General features: G+C 47.3%; 1 protein-coding gene across 4 annotated transcripts in view; it reads right to left on the reverse strand.

Annotated features, from left to right (window-relative positions):
* Nucleotides 1-2,282: 2,282 nt before the first annotated feature.
* ZNF346 (zinc finger protein 346) overlaps nt 2,283-16,348 on the reverse strand; it is a 48,109-nt gene continuing 34,043 nt past the window's right edge. For 3 of the 4 annotated variants that reach the window (XM_023185126.2, XM_023185125.2, XM_023185127.2), the window contains exons 6-7: nt 7,177-7,270; nt 2,283-4,496 (exon numbers count right to left, since the gene is read on the reverse strand). In XM_023185126.2, coding sequence (XP_023040894.1) covers nt 4,409-4,496; nt 7,177-7,270 — 182 coding nt within the window. In that variant the 3' untranslated portion in view covers nt 2,283-4,408. The remainder of the gene's footprint in view (nt 4,497-7,176; nt 7,271-16,348) is intronic. The other variant, XM_023185128.3, reaches the window with a different exon arrangement.

Here is a 16,348-nt window from a genome sequence, read left to right on the forward strand (position 1 = left end):
TGGAGAAAGGTGTTCTTTCCACTGTTGTTATTAACGTATCAGGATAGAAGCCTGGGGCTGCTGGTGGCCACCTTGGCACCTCTTGGAGAGAGCTTGCCTGACAGAGGGCACACAGAGGAAAGCAGGAGGACAGAAAATTCTTTCTGATGAGACCATCTCCGAGTATGGGTCCAGCTATCACTGTATGTGGATTTTTCATTAAGTGAATCAATACATTCACTTTTTTTTTTTTTTTTTGTCTTTTTTTTTTTTCCTTTTTGTGGAGAACGGGGTCTCGCTGTATTACCCAGGCAGGTCTCAAACTCCTGGGCTCAAGCTATCCTCCCGCCTCTGCTTCCCTGAGAGCTGGGATTACAGGCGTGAGCCACGGTGCCCGGCAGATTCACTTTTTTAGCTAATCGCTTTGGTTTGGCTTTCGTTTTTGAGACGGAATCTCCCTCTGTCGCCCAGGCTGGAGTGCAGTGGCGTGATCTTGGCTCACTGCAAGCTCTGTCTCCTGGGTTCATGCCATTCTCCCACCTCAGCCTCCCAAGTAGCTGGGACTATAGGCACCTGCCACCACACCCGGCTAATTTTTCTGCATTTTTAGTACAGACGGGGTTTCACCGTGTTAGCCAGGATGGTCTCGATCTCCTGACCTCGTGATCCACCTGCCTTGGCCTCCCAAAGTGCTGGGATTACAGGCGTGAGCTACCGCGCCTGGCCTGATTTGGGTTTCCAACAGTTTAATAATTAGAATCTAATACACTGGGAATGGACAAAATTATGAGAAAAATGGAGGGACTTGGAATATAAACATTGAGTCTTGTCTCATCTGTTTTGTGGGTGCTGCCCCTTCCCCGAATGACTGCTCACCCTGTGAGACCATGGCACTGGTAGGAGATGGGTGAGGCAGGCTGCAGGGGCCATGTGGGAGAGTCTCTGGTCCTCACTTGTAAAGGGTTCCAGAGCAAGTCTAGAGAACTGGATTCTACTCTCCATTTTGTCGCTTCTTAGAGGCAAGACCTTGGGCAAATCATGACGCCTCTTTCAGCCTTGTTCCTTCTCTCCATGGTTTTTATTTATTTTATTTTTTATTTTTTGTAGAGATGGGATTTCACCATGTTAGCCAGAATGGTCTTGAACTCCTGGCTCAAGTGATCCATCTGCCTCGGCCTCCCAAAGTGCTGGGGTTACAGGTGTGAGCCACCCTGCCTGGCCTCCTTCTCTATATGGAATATCAACTCTTAGCTCAAAGGTTGTTACGCAGATCAAATGCTAGCTTCCCAACCTCTTCAGCTTTTTCATACCCTTGGCTGAGTCAGCTCCTCATCCTGGGCATTCTTATCATTGTCATCATGATCTTTGACCGTGCACGAACCCCCAAGGGCAAGAAAGTGTTAATCTCTAGGTCCCCTTACCAACAGGGCTGGCCACACAGCCGGCAGGGACTACAAAGTGGTCTTGCAGGCCGGAGACTCACGGTATGATAGCCCACTGACCCCCTGCCCTTCATTTCCTTGCTTGGTAGATGGGGCTGAATCCGACATGCGAGGTGGCTTAGAAGGACCCTGGGGAATTGCTGGAGCAGTCTGAGCTTGGGAAGCTGAGAACCTCCCCAGGGCTGTGTAGAACCTTTCACAGCAGACCAGGAGCAGGGGCTGAGTGGTGCTGAATGGGAGCTGAGGCTGCCTGGGCCCCTTCCTCAAACCTGGCTGTCTAAAGTAAAGGATGGACAAAGAGTTCTTGAGGCCATAACACCCCTTTCTTTTTTTAAATTTTAAAAATTATTATTTTTAGAGGCGGGGTCTTTCTTGCTCTTTGTCCAGACTGGAGTACGGTGGCATAATCATAGCTCACTGCTGCCTTGAACTCATGGTTAAAGCAATCCTCCTGTCTCACCCTTCCAGGTAGCTAGGACTATAGGCATGCACCACCACACTCGGCTATTTTCTTTTAAAATTTATTATTTATTTATTTTTTTGGAGACAGGAGTCCCGCTCTGTCACCTAGGCTGGAGTGCAGTGGTACGATTTTGGCTTACTGCAACCCTCCGCCTCCCGTGTTCAAGCGATTCTCCTGCCTCAGCCTCCCGAGTAGCTGGGACTACAGATGTGTGCCACCATGCCCAGCTGATTTTTGCATTTTTTATAGAGACAGGGTTTTGCCATGTTGGCCAGGCTGGTCTGGAACTCCTGACCTCAGGTTATCCACCTGCCTTGGCGTCCCAAAGTGCCTGGATTACAGGCATGAGTCATGGCACCCGGCCTTAAAATTTATTTTTATACTTTCTTTTTTTTTTGGAGATAGAGTCTTGTTATGTTACCCTGGCTAGAGTGCAGTGGTTATTCACAGGCATGATCATAGCATACTACAGGCTGCAACTCCTGGGTTTGAATGGTCTTTCTGCCTTGGCCTCCTGAGCAACTGGGACTATAGGTGCATGCCACCACAGCTGGCCGTAACACTCTTCAGCTCATTTTGAGTCATGGAAAATGCTCTTTCAAGAATCACTAGGCCTATGATAAGTCCCATGGAACAAACCTATCACTGTGTAAGAGCTGAGCGGAAAAAAACATCTCTCCTCATACACCTCATTCATTCATTCAATAAAACTTCATGACACACCACTATGGACATCAGGAAGTAGAGACGAATAAGGCTGGGTCTCTGCCCTAAGTGATTAGCCTGGAAAGCCATACTGGACACAGTTTCCATACTGGCCTCCTTGTCTCCTTTCCTACCCCTCCCTGCATTCCTTTACACAATAGCTAGAATTCTCTCAAACATAAAGCAGATCCCCAGCTTAAACCCTTTAAAGACCTTCACCAGGCCCTATGTGACAGAAGAAGCAGGAGAAGGTGGATGAGAAGATGAGGCTGTATTGAGTTCAGGGTACCTGAACTCAAGGGAGACTTTCACAGGGTGCTTGACTGTGTCCTAACTCCTAAAATGACTACTGGGGACTACTGAGGTCTGAATGGGGTGGGGGTGAGGGGTCAAGACAGACATACTAGATCTAGTGGCAATATGGCTCAAAACCCTAGGTCTGTTAAGTTGCAGTCTGGCTCATGGGGGAAATTCTTTATTTGGATGCTTCAGTGACCAAGAGACAGAGCATTAGACACACACATAAGCACACACATACACACAAACACACACACACACACACACATCCACACAATATGCAAAGCAAAGGCATTTCACAGGTGAAGGGATAGGGAGTGGGGGAAGGAGGCCACGAGAGCAGCTGGGGCTTCTCTGACACAATGAGGAGAAGCCTCTGATGGTGACACTCCTTGGAATTCTTGCCTCAAAGCTACAAGGAAAACTCTATCCCTGTGGACTCAATCCCAGGCCACAAAACAGTAAAGACAGAGAAATCTGGGTGTGGGGCCTGGGGGACGCCTGCTCCTCACTGTAGAAACCTGCATCAGCTCTCTATTTCTTTCCTTGGGACCCAGAAATCGCCTGGTGGATGATGGGGAAGGCTAGCACCACAGCAACCTGGGCAAGGTGGTCTGCTGCACAAGGGGGAAGAGAGGGCTAGTAGGGCCGAGGGTAGCAATGAACCTCACAGCTGGCTGGGCATGAGGCAGTTTGCCTTTAGGGGCAGAACCCTCAGGGAGACTTGCATGTGGGGCACTTTCCCATGTGACCTTGCGTCAGAGCACCTCTGATGGAGGAGGGGAAAGGTCCCATCACCACTGGAGTGTCCTATAATCCCAGTGGACATAGAGGCCGCCCCCAACCCCAGCTCGTTGCTAACTGCTGCAGATCCTTAGCACCATTCAGGAACCATGGAGAGGGCAGTGGGGGGAGCAATGCTCCACCAAGACTGTGTCACCGCTCCAGGAGGAGACTTCACAGTTGGCAGAAACCTGTGCAACTGGCCATATCTGGTCTAAGGCTCAGGAAAGCCTGCACCTTCTGGGGGAAGGCAGAGTGTTGTATTAGCTCCAAACTTACATGTTGCAGCCATTTCCTGTTTCCTGCCTCAGCCCAGGTTTGGCATGAAAGTTCCACATTTCACTGGAAATGTCTAGAGCCCAGGGAGATCTCTGTTCTTTAGTTGCAGGAACTGGCCCAAAACTGACCTTTAGAGGAAAGACAGGTGGCTGGGGCCTCAGCACCTATGGCCCAAAGGGGTTGGGGAAGGGGGAAAGCCACCCTCCAAACTACCACCCGGTGAGACCCCAAGTCTCTCAATACCCTTGCCTCCCCTGTCATGACCTACAGGACTCCTGCCAAAGGGGAGCAGCAGGAGTGAATTAGCCTGGACCAATCAGAGGCTGTCTGTGGCCCAATGCTGCCTCAGGCCTGTGTACTTCCCTGGTGAGAACAAGGAGTGAGAGGGAGCCAAGGGCTGAGCAGTCACGGGAAGCTGGCTCATGGCTGGCCCAACATGGGATGCTGGGCAGAATCACCTCTAGTCTTCCAAGGTGGTTGAATCTTTCTGAATGGGTTGCCTTTGCATTGGAATCTGGCCCAGGGATGATGCCACTGTTTTTGGTGACCTGTATTTGAGAAGGAACAAAGGAACAGTGTCAGTGTGTGGCAGCTGTATTGGCTTATTGCAATGATAGCACTGCCCTTTTAGGGCCTTGGAGTAATAGGCAGGGCACCTTTCCTTCACTGAGGTCCACTGTGGGCTGGCAGAATGCTGGATGCTTAGCTTCCATCATTCCATCCTCATGGCAATTCTGCCAGGCGAGAACAGCATCCTCATTTTACATACAAGGAAAGTAAAGTTCAGAAAGTTTAAGTGGCTGGCCCATAGTCCATAGCATGTTTTTTTTTTTTTTTTTTCCTGAGATTGAGTCTCGCTCTTGTCGCCCAGGCAGGAGTACAGTGGCGCGATCTCTGCTCACTACAATGTCTGCCTCCCAGGTTCAAGCGATTCTTGTTACTCAGCCTCCCAAGTAGCTGGGATTATAGGCGCCCGCGACCATGCCCGGCTGATACTTGTATTTTTAGTAGAGACAAGGTTTCTCCAGGTTGGCCAGGCTGGTCTCCAACTCCCTACCCCAGGTGATCCACCCGCCTCGGTCTCCCAAAGTGCTGGGATTACAGGTGTGAGCCACGGCACCCGGCCGCAAAGTATGTTTTTAAGTGGTAGGTTCAGGACTGTAGCCAATGCCTTTTCACTATACCAAACCACTGCTTACAGGGCCCTATACAAACTCATTCCATTTGGTAGTGGCAGAGTAAAATGAACGGGCTTTGAAGTCAAACAGGCTTGAATCCTAGGTCTAACTCCAAGTAACTAAGTGAGCTTGGGCAAGTCAATTAACCTATGTGATAATTAGACTTTCTTTGGTTGTAAAAGGTGGTGGGGGGGGGATATCCTAATTTCAGATCTTTTGTTGAGAATTTAATGAGACTGAATCAGGTGTTCAACAAATTATAGCTTTATCCTTACAGGATTAGAGGCTTTTTAAAAATTTTGAGACAGGATCTCACTCAGGCACCCAGGCTGGAGTACAGTGGTGCCATCATAGCTCACTGCAACTCAAAGCTCACTCCACCTCCTGGGCTCAAGCTATTCTCTCACTTCAGCCTCTCAAGTCATTGGGACTACAGGTGTGCATCGCCACACCTGGCTAACTTTATTTTTTGTAAACGGGGTCTTACTACATTGCCCATATTGGGAGAATTAGAGACTTATTGACTTGCCCAAGGTCACACTGCTGGAAAGTTTAGCAAGAGATCAGTGAACAACACTAGCACTTTCAGGTCTGGGTAGCCCCACAGCGGGGCTCTGGTTGGCTTCAGGTTGTCTGTTGTAACTGCCATCATCCAAGCTGCAAGGGAGGTATGTATGCTGAAACACTGTGGGACTGAGTTGCTGGGGCTTGTCTCAAGTCTATACCTAAGAGTACCCCCAAAGTAAAAAACATATCCACAGGTAAAGAGGATGATCTGCTACAGTATGAGAGAGGAGACTCCAGGCAGAGTAGAGAGATTTAAGGACATTTTTTACACCAATACTCTGTGTTTCCACCAACTTTAAATCATTCAGCTCAGTGAGCAAAGCAAAATCAATGACCAAAGTCAAACAAACATTTCAGCAGCTTGCCCGCCTGAAACTCAGTTTCCTTGTCTGTAAAATGAGAATTCTGCTACCCATCTCAGAAGGTTATGCTGGGGCCAGGTTTAGTGGCTCAAACCTGTAATCCCAACACTTTGGGAGGCCGAGGCAGGCGGATCACTTGAGCTCAGGAGTTTGAGATCAGCCTCGCCAACGTGGTGAAACCCCATCTCTACCAAAAAAAAAAAAAAAAAAAGGGTTATGTTGTGGCACACTGCTCATACCACACATTTCCCTTCAGAGAGGAAGGGACAGAACCACGTAGGCCCTCCAGACCAGGCCCTATCCTCTTCACATCAATGGTTCCATAACCTACTTCTGAGCCTGACGCCTTGGGAGGAGCATGCTGTGGGCCAGATAGGCTTCAATTTGAATCATGACCCTGCTTCATTCCCATCACCACTTTGAATGCTGGTTGTCCATATGTGTAAAATGGGAATAATTATCTTTCCTCTCAGGATTGGAAGGATTACCTGAGAAAATATGCTTGACATATGGCCTGCAACAGAAGAGGGGCTCAATGAATGTTAGTCAGTTCCAAGATTACCATGAACAGGTAACTCTCCGTTCACCTGGTTCCTTCAAAACCCTTATCACAATGTGTGATTATTGGTTGTTTACTTGCTTAGTCTGTTTCCTCCCACCAGGCTGTAAGGTCATGAGAGCAGAGGCTGGGTCTGTCTTGGCCACCATTCAGAAGATGCTCAATATATATTTGATTAATGAATGAGAAGGCCTGGTCATATTTGATAAAGATCTATAGCGGGAACTCCTGCCAGCAAAGGATAGGGTCTCCAGGCCAGTGGAAAAACACTTCCCCAGAGTGCTACAGACCAGGAAAGCCAGGTGTTCTTAGGGTTCCACCAAGAAAATCATGTATGCTTCTCTATTAAAACCTTCAGCCCAACAGGTCCAAAGACTGGACAGAAGCTGGTAGAGAAATACATATAGAGGAGACACTTGTTCCTGTTAAATGATTTATCTTCTGTTCACCGGAAAAAGGCTGCCAGGATTCCATTTCGGCCCAGAACTACCTGGCTTTGTTCTGACGCAGAAGTCCTGGGCTCCTGCTATGGATCCTAGAATTTCAAAAAATGGTTACTTACTGGTTCTTGTGTTTGAAGCCGCTGACATGAGCTTGGTACTGTTCTATGGAGTTCAGCACTATCTTACATGTTTTGCAGGGGTAGCCCTTTCCAGCTGAAACACATCAAAATCAAGATCTTAGTTATCCAGTAAGAAGTAACCTGAAGACTGTTGCTTTTCAGAGTGTACAAATGCCCTTCTAAGGACTGATAGGTGAGGCGAGGTGAGGTTGCTGGCCCTGATGAGAACCCAGAGGCCACAGTGCTCAGGAGGCACAGACTGCATGCCTATGTGCTTCCTGGGGTTGGGAACATCCTCATTCCTGTGTCCCCCGTCCCAGCATAGAGCCTGGCCAAGACTAGCTGTCTGAGTGATAAAAGAATGACAGAACAAAGAAGTGACATTTGGTGTCTTTTCTACCTTGGCTGTGCTAACTGGCCTCATTAAGGATGCCCTTCACTGAGAGATCTCTGGGAAGGTGCCACTCTCCTAGGGCTTGCAGTAACAGTAATTAATGAGAACGCTGGTTATGAAAATCAATCTGTCTTTCTACCCTGGGAATCACAGACCGTATCTCACTTTACCAGGGCTGCTCCAATGACAAAGTGGCTTTTCCCACATGGTCTGGTAGTGAGGGAGGAGCCAGGAGAGGGAACTGAACTGCTGGTTCTGCTTTCATGTGACCTTAGCTAGATTCCTTCCTTTCTGAGCTTTTCTTTTTCTTTTTTTTTGAGCTCTGTGGCCAGGCTGGAGTGCAGTGGCACGATCTCAGCTCATTGCAACCTCTGCCTCCCAGGTTCAAGGGATTCTCCTGTCTCAGCCTAGTGAGTAGCTGGGACTACAGGCGTGTGCCACCATGCCCAGCTAATTTTTGTATTTTTGGTAGAGACGGGGTTTTATCACGTCGGCCAGGATGGTCTCGCTCTCCTGACCTGGCGATCCACCCGCCTCGGCCTCCCGAAATGCTGGGATTATAGGCGTGAGCCACTGTGCCCAGCATGATCCTTAGCTTTTCTTAACCTCAAACCAATTATACCACAACTTATTTATTTATTTATTTTTTTGAGACGGAGTCTCATTCTGTTGCCCAGGCTGGAGTGCAGTGGAGCGATCTCGGCTCACTGCAAGCTCTGCCTCCCAGGTTCACGCCATTCTCCTGCCTCAGCCTCCTGAGTAGCTGGGACTACAGGCGCCCGCCAAGACACCCGCCTAATTTTTTGTATTTTTAGTAGAGACGGGGTTTCACCGTGTTAGCCAGGATGGTCTTGAACTCCTGACCTCATGATCTGCCTGCCTCAGCCTCCCAAAGTGCTGGGATTACAGGAGTGAGCCACTGCGCCCGGCCCACAACTTATTCATTTAGAGACGGAGTTTTGCTCTTGTTGCCCAGGCTGGAGTGCAATGGCATAATCTCCACTCCCTGCAACCTCCACCTCCAGGGTTCAAGTGATTCTCCTGCCTTAGCCTCCCAAGTAGCTGGGGCTACAGGTGCGTGCCACCATGCCTGGCTAATTTTTGTATTTTTAGTAGAGACAGGTTTTCACCATGTTAGCCAGGCTGGTTTCAAACTCCTGACCACAGATGGTCTGCTTGCCTTGGTCTCCTCCCAAAGTGTTGGGATTATAGGCGTTGAGCCACCATGCCCAGCCCCACAACTTATTTTTGATTTTTTTGAGACAGAGTCTCATTCTATCGCCCAGGCTGGAGTGCAGTGGAAGCACCTCCGCCTCCCGGGTTCAAGTGATTCTCCTGCCTCAGCCTCCCGAGTAGCTGGGATTATAGGTGTGCACCACCATGCCCAGGTAACTTTTGTATTTTTAGTAGAGACGGGGTTTCACCATGTTGGCCAGGCTGGTCTTGAACTCCTGTCCTCGTGATCCACCCACCTCAGCCTCCCAAAGTGCTGGGATTACAGGCGTGAGCCACCGCGTCCGGCCACACCTGGGTAATTTTTGTATTTTCTTTTTTTTTTTTTTTTCTGAGACGGAGTCTCACTCTGTGGCCCAGGCTGGAGTGCAGTGGCCGGATCTCAGCTCACTGCAAGCTCCGCCTCCCGGGTTTACGCCATTCTCCTGCCTCAGCCTCCTGAGTAGCTGGGACTACAGGCGCCCGCCACCTCGCCCGGCTAGTTTTTTTTTGTATTTTTAGTAGAGATGGGGTTTCACCGTGTTAGCCAGGATGGTCTCGAACTCCTGACCTCGTGATCCACCTGTCTCGGCCTCCCAAAGTGCTGGGATTACAGGCTTGAGCCACCGCGCCCGGCCTGTATTTTCTTTTTTTTGTAGAGATGGGGTTTTGCCATGTTGCCCAGGCTCCAAACCTCTTCACATTGGGACCAGGATGATCTGCCCATAAAACTCAAACTGGCAACAGCTTCCCAGTGCTCTTAGGGTAAAGGCCCACCTCCCTAACATGACCCACAAAGTCATGCGTGGATGCCTGCTCATTTCCTCCACATCACTATGTCCCACACTATCCTACTTGCCCTCTGGGGTCCTTTCTTGATCCCTGCTCCCCCACCTTATCTCCCTTCATTTTTCGCCCCCAGTCTTGCATTTGTCTTTTTTCCTAAAGTTTGTCACAGTTGTAACTATTTGCTCAATGTCTGTATTCTCTGGTAGACTGTAAGCTCCATAAGGACATAGACAATACCTGTCTCGTTTACTACATATATACCACCATGCCTGGCACATATTAGGTAAAAGTCCAATAAATACTATCTATGAATTTAGTAAGACTTGAAAACTTGTCCTGTATATAAAAGCTGAAGAAGCTAGGGGACCAGCATGGGGCTCAGAAACCAGCTCTACTGAGTGGGAGACAAGACCCTAATTAGGGAGAGTAAGTGATGGGGTGAAGCAGAGAAGGATTTCAGTAACCTGAAGGGGACATTCAATGCTCTGGGGGCAAGAAGGATTTGCCTGAATGCTATGTAGGTTTTAGTTCTGACCTTCTTTGGTAAATATGAGAGAAACGCAAGCCTGGAGTATAAAACCACTCTAAGCCTTATTTGATCTGCTTGGTAGATGATGCATTTGCCCCGATGGGATCTGGATGCCCTAGGTCATCTTACAGTAGATCCATACTTGCCATGAGACACTTGTCAGGGACCCTCAGGAACTAGTCTCTGGATCCAACACAGAACTACATTGGGTTTCAATGTGGGCTCAGGCTCTGCCACTCTTTAGTGTGGAACCCTGGGCAAATCACTTCATCTTTCTGGTTTGAATATCCTCATCTGTAAAATGGTGATAATCAAAGTTGTTCAACAGAGTTATTGTCAGGATTACATCAGGTAATGAAATGTGAGAGCACCGAGCCCAAGCCCTGGGCCATAGCTCCTATCAGGAAGTGTTAGATGACTTGACTAAATGAATGAAGTAAATGAATGAATGGCTTTGAAGGAAGCCAGCAGGGAGAAGTCAAGCTGTTAACAAATCTAAATAGGCCGGGCTCATGCCTGTAATCCCAGCACTTTGGGAGGGTAAGGTGGGTGGATCACTTGAGGCCAGGAGTTCCAGACCAGCCTAGCCAACATGGTGAAACCGTCTCTACAAAAACAAAAACACCTGAATTCTTTGCTAAGGTAGAATCCTTGTCAGTTGAAGTCATTGCTTGCATATACTAGGTCAACAGCCCACCTCTGTAAATAAGAAGGGGGATAGAAGTGGGGCTCAGTGCCTCTGCTAGACATTCTATACTTGGAAAGCCTCCTGCCAAGTATGCTTAGAGCTGGAGGCAGGTGGATGTAAGGTTTGGAGCCACACAGAGCTAAAGACCCATAGTGATATCAACATTTATTAACATCAAGGTCCTATCAGCTGTATGAGCTCGAACCATTCACTCTGGGTCTCAACCTCTTTGTGAAGTGGTCGAAATTATATCTATTTATAGGAATGTGTGGAAATTAAAATTACAATGTATATATTCCTATTAAAAGGGGATCTAATACCCCTGCCTCTCTGCCTTTTTTTTTTTTTTTTTAAATAAAAAAAGTATTGACTTTCTTCAAATCCAAGTCCTCTTGAAAATCTATGATCTCAGGCTGGGCACGGTGACTCATACCTGTAATTCCAGCACTTTGGGAGGCTGAGGTGGCTACATCACCTGAGGTCAGGAGTCTGAGACTAGCATGGCTGACATGGTGAAACCCCGTCTCTAGTAAAAATATAAAATTAGCCGGCCGTGGTGGCACATGCCTGTAATCCCAGCTACTCGGGAGGCTGAGGCAGGAGAACTGCTTGAACCCAGGAGGTGGAGGCTGTGGTAAGCCAAGATCGCGCGATTGCACTCCAGCCTGGGCAATAAGAGCAAAATTCTGTCTCAAAAAACACAACAAAAAAAAACAACTGATTTTTCTTTTCATTTTTTTGAGACAGGGTCTCACCTTGTCGCCTAGACTAGAGTGCAGTGGCACAATCTTGGCTCACCACAACCTCCGCCTCCCAGGCTCAAGCAATTCTCCTGCTTCAGCATCCTGAGAAGTTGGGATTACAGGTGCACGCCAACATGCCTGGTTAATGTTTTTGCATTTAGTAGACACAGGGTTTTGCCATGTTGACCAGGCTGGTGTTCAACTCCTGACCTCAAATGATTCACCCACCTCGGCCTCCCAAAGTGCTGGGATTACAGGTGTGAGCTACTGCACCCGGCCAAGAACACGGGATTTTAAAGTCATGTTATTTGGCTTGATTGCCACCTGCATCTCTACTTGATAATATACAACTTAGTTTTAGAGTTTTTATTTGTTCTACATAAGGACCAAAAAAAGAGAAAAAACAAAACTTAAAGAGACACAGGTTTTTTTTGTTTGTTTGTTTGTTTTTTTTTTGAGACAGAGTTTCACTCTTGTCACCCAGGGTGGAGTGCAATGGCGCGATCTCGGCTCACTGCAACCTCCGCCTCCCAGGTTCAAGTGATTCTCCTGCTGGGATTACAGGCGCCCGCCACCACACCCAGCTAATTTTTTGTATTTTTAGTGGAGACGGGGTTTCACCAGGTTGGTCAGGCTGGTCTCGAACTCCTGACCTCAGGTGATCCACTTGTCTCGGCCTCCCAAAGTGCTGAGATTACAGGTGTGAGCCACCACACCCAGCCATAGACAGAGGTCTTTCTATAGTATGTTCCTCTATGTATTTAAGAACTTGAAATAACTAGCATAAAATGAATATTCCATTCAGTAATAATTTTTTAAAATTTATTTTATTATACTTCAAGTTCTAGGGTACATGTGCACAACGTGCAGGTTTGTTACATATGTATACATGTGCCATGTTGGTGTGCTGCACTCATTAACTTGTCATTTACATTAGGTATATCTCCTAATGCTATCCCTCCCCCCTCCCCCCACCCCACGACAGGTCCCGGTGTGTGATGTACCCCACCCTGTGTCCAAGTGTTTTCATTGTTCAATTCCCACCTATGAGTAAAAACATGCAGTGTCTGGTTTTCTGTCCTTGCAATAGTTTCCTCAGAATGATGGTTTCCAGCTTCATCCATGTCCCTACAAAGGACATGAACTCATCCTTTTTTATGGCTGCATAGTATTCCATGGTGTATATGTGCCACATTTTCTTAATCCAGTCTATCATTGATGGACATTTGGGTTGGTTCCAAGTCTTTGCTATTGTGAATAGTGCCTCAATAAACATACGTGTGCATGTGTCTTTAAAGGAGCATGATTTATAATCCCTTGGGTATATACCCAGTAATGGGATGGCTGGGTCAAATGGTATTTCTAGTTCTAGGTCCTTAAGGAATCGCCATGCTGTCTTCCACAATGGCTGAACTAGTTTACAGTCCCACCAACAGTGTAAAAGCATTCCTATTTCTCCACATCCTCTCCAGCACCTGTTGTTTTCTGACTTTTTAGATTTTTTTTTTTTTTTTTGAGATGGAGTCTCGCTCTGTCGTCCAGGTTGGAGTGCAGTGGTGTGATCTCAGCTGACTGCAACCGGGTTCAAGAGATTCTCCTGACTCAGACTCCTGAGCAGCTGGCACTACAAGCACATGCCACCATGAGCAGCTAATTTTTTTTTTGAGACGGAGTCTGGCTTTTTTGCCCAGGCTGGAGTTCAGTGGCATGATCTTGGCTCACTGCAACCTCCTCCTCCTGGGTTCAAGCGATTCTCGTGCCTCAGCCTCCAGAGTAGCTGGGATTACTGGCGTATGCCACCATGCCTGGTTAATTTTTGTATTTTTAATAGAGACGGGGTTTCTCCATGTTGGTCAGACTGGTCTTGAGCTCCCAACCTCAGGTGATCTGCCTGCCTTGGCCTCCCAAAGTGCTGGGATTACAGGTGTGAGCCACCGCACCCGGCCAATTTTTGCATTTTTAGTAGAGACGGGGTTTTGCCATCTTGGCCAGGCTGATCTCGAACTCCTGACCTCAAGTGATCCACCTACCTTGGCTTCCTAAAGTGCTGGGATTACAGGCGTGAGCCACTGTGCCTGGCCCTAGTTTTTGATTTTAATCAATAAGTTATTCCTGAGGCAGGGGGAGATACTTTGCTGGTTCAAATTAAAAAGGACTCAACAAAGCCAAATATATGTTAAGAAAACCTTTGGAAAAGCCTAATATTTTTCTCCTACCAAGTCTTTCTAGACTGGACACCAGGATGTTGAAAACACTGACATTACCCCTTTATTACCAAAGATATGGAGTCAATTTCCAGTTTCCACACATTTATGAAGTAACTTTCTCAAATTCTCTTAGTGCCCACAGTTTCAGGGATAGCTACATGAAGTCTCAAAAAAATCGACATATTAGGGCCGAGTGTGGTGGGTTTGCGCCTGTAATTCCAGCACGTTGGGAGGTCAAGGCAGGTGAATCACCTGAGGTCAGGAGTTTGAGACCAGCTTGGCCAACATGATGAAACCCTGTCTCTACTAAAAATACAAAAATTAGCCGGGTGTGGTGGCGGGTGTCTATAATCCCAGCTAGTTAGGAGGCTAAGGCAGGAGAATCGCTTGAACCCAGGAGGTGGAGATTGCAGTGAGCCGAGATAGAACCAGTGCACTCCAGCCTGGGTGACAGAGCGAGACTCTGTCTTAAAAAAAAAACAAAGGCCGGGCGCGGTGGCTCAAGCCTGTAATCCCAGCACTTTGGGAGGCCGAGACGGGGCGGATCACGAGGTCAGGAGATCGAGACCATCCTGGCTAACACGGTGAAACCCCGTCTCTACTAAAAATACAAAAAATTAGCCGGGCGAGGTGGCGGGCGCCTGTAGTCCCAGCTACTCGGGAGGCTGAGGCAGGAGAATGGCGTGAACCCGGGAGGCGGAGGTTGCAGTGAGCTGAGATCTGGCCACTGCACTCCAGCCTGGGCGACAGAGCAAGACTCTGTCTCAAAAAAAAAAAAAAAAAAAAACTACATACTTGTAAATGTAATATATAAAAGCAGTATGTAGCAAAATCTATATATTAGTAAAATTTCCATACAATTGTTTACTTTTCAGAAAGGTATCTTTACCATAAAGAAGCTACTATTTCTTAATTTATAGAACCAGTTTTTACTCAGAAATCTGAGTAAATCGAATTAGTTAAGTTCACTTGAGGTCTTTCTGTTCTGGAGTAATAGCTTATACTATGCAATTATTACAGTAGCCCCGCCACCACACCCCACTCACCATCTGCAGATTTGCTTTCTATGGTTTCAGTTATCTGTGGTCTACTGTAGTCCAAAAATATGAAATAAAAAATGCTGGCCAGGTAAGATGGCTCATGCCTGTAATCCCAGCACTTTGCAAGGCTGAGCTGTGTGGATCACAAGGTCAGGAGTTCAAGACCAGCCTGGCCAACATGGTAAAACCCTATCTCTACTAAAAATAAAAAAAAATTAGCCAGGTGTGGTGGTAGGCACCTGTAATCCCAGCTACTCAGGAGGCTGAGGCAGGAGAATCACTTGAAACTGGAAGGCGGAGGCTGCAGTGAGCCAAGATGGCACCACTATACTCCAGCCTGGGCAACAAGAGCAAAAGTCAGTCTCAAAAAAGAAAAAAAAAGCCAGCTCTGGCTTGGTGGCTCATGTCTGTAATCCCAGCACTTTGGGAGGCCGAGGTGGGTGGATCACTTGAGCCCAGAAGTTCAAGACCAGCCTGGGCAACATGGTGAGACTCTGACTCTACAAAAAACAAAAAAGTAGCCAGGTGGGGTGGTGCACGCCTGTGGTTAAGCAATTTGGGAGGCTGAGGTGGGAGGAATGCTTGAGTCTGGGAGCTCATGACTGCAGTGAGCCATAATTGTGCACTGGGCTCCAGCCTGTGTGACAGAGAAGACTCTATCAAAAAAAAAAAAAAAAAAAAAAAAAATCCAGAAATGAACAATTCATAAGTTTTTTAAAGTGCTGGCTATTCTGAGTAGTATGATGAAATCTCAAGTTATCCCATAGTACTCTGTTCAGAATGTGAATCATCTCTTTGTTCACCACACTGTATATGCTATCTGCTCATTAGTGACATAGCCATGTTGGTTCTCAGAGAGAAAAACAGCATATAGAGGGTTTGGTATTATCCACCATTTCAGGCATCCATAGGGGGTTTTGCAATGTATCCCCTATGGACTGGGCGTGGACTAGTATATTCTAAAAACGTGTTAGTACGTCACAAAATGTTAAAATATACATCAACTTTAAAATGTTTTAAGAATACAATTGGAATGTACAGTAAAAAGGCAGCAAATATTTTCTCCCAATGAATTCACAGCAAACAAGAACACATGTAAGAAAAACTATCATCAAGGTGGATACTTTTTTACCTCTCTTAACCATATAATATTCACGAAAACTGAATTTCTTCCAGGTCTTTCAAAATTATCCTTAATGTATAAGAAATGGTCCCTACATTCTAATTTTTCTCGTAAGTGTGAAGTTGGTGATTTTATAAAAAGACCCCGGCTGGGCGCGGTGGCTCAAGCCTGTAATCCCAGCACTTTGGGAGGCCGAGACGGGTGGATCACGAGGTCAGGAGATTGAGACCATCCTGGCTAACACGGTGAAACCTCGTCTCTACAAAAAAACTAGCTGGGCGAGGTGGCGGGTGCCTGTAGTCCCAGCTACTCGGAAGGCTGAGGCAGGAGAATGGCGTAAACCCGGGAGGCGGAGCTTGCAGTGAGCCGAGATCCAGCCACTGCACTCCAGTCTAGGTGACAGAGTGAGACTCCATCTCAAAAAAAAAAAAAAAAAAAAAAAAAAAA

The sequence above is a fragment of the Piliocolobus tephrosceles genome, chromosome 4 (assembly GCF_002776525.5).
Source record: "Piliocolobus tephrosceles isolate RC106 chromosome 4, ASM277652v3, whole genome shotgun sequence".
Lineage (NCBI taxonomy): Eukaryota > Metazoa > Chordata > Mammalia > Primates > Cercopithecidae > Piliocolobus > Piliocolobus tephrosceles.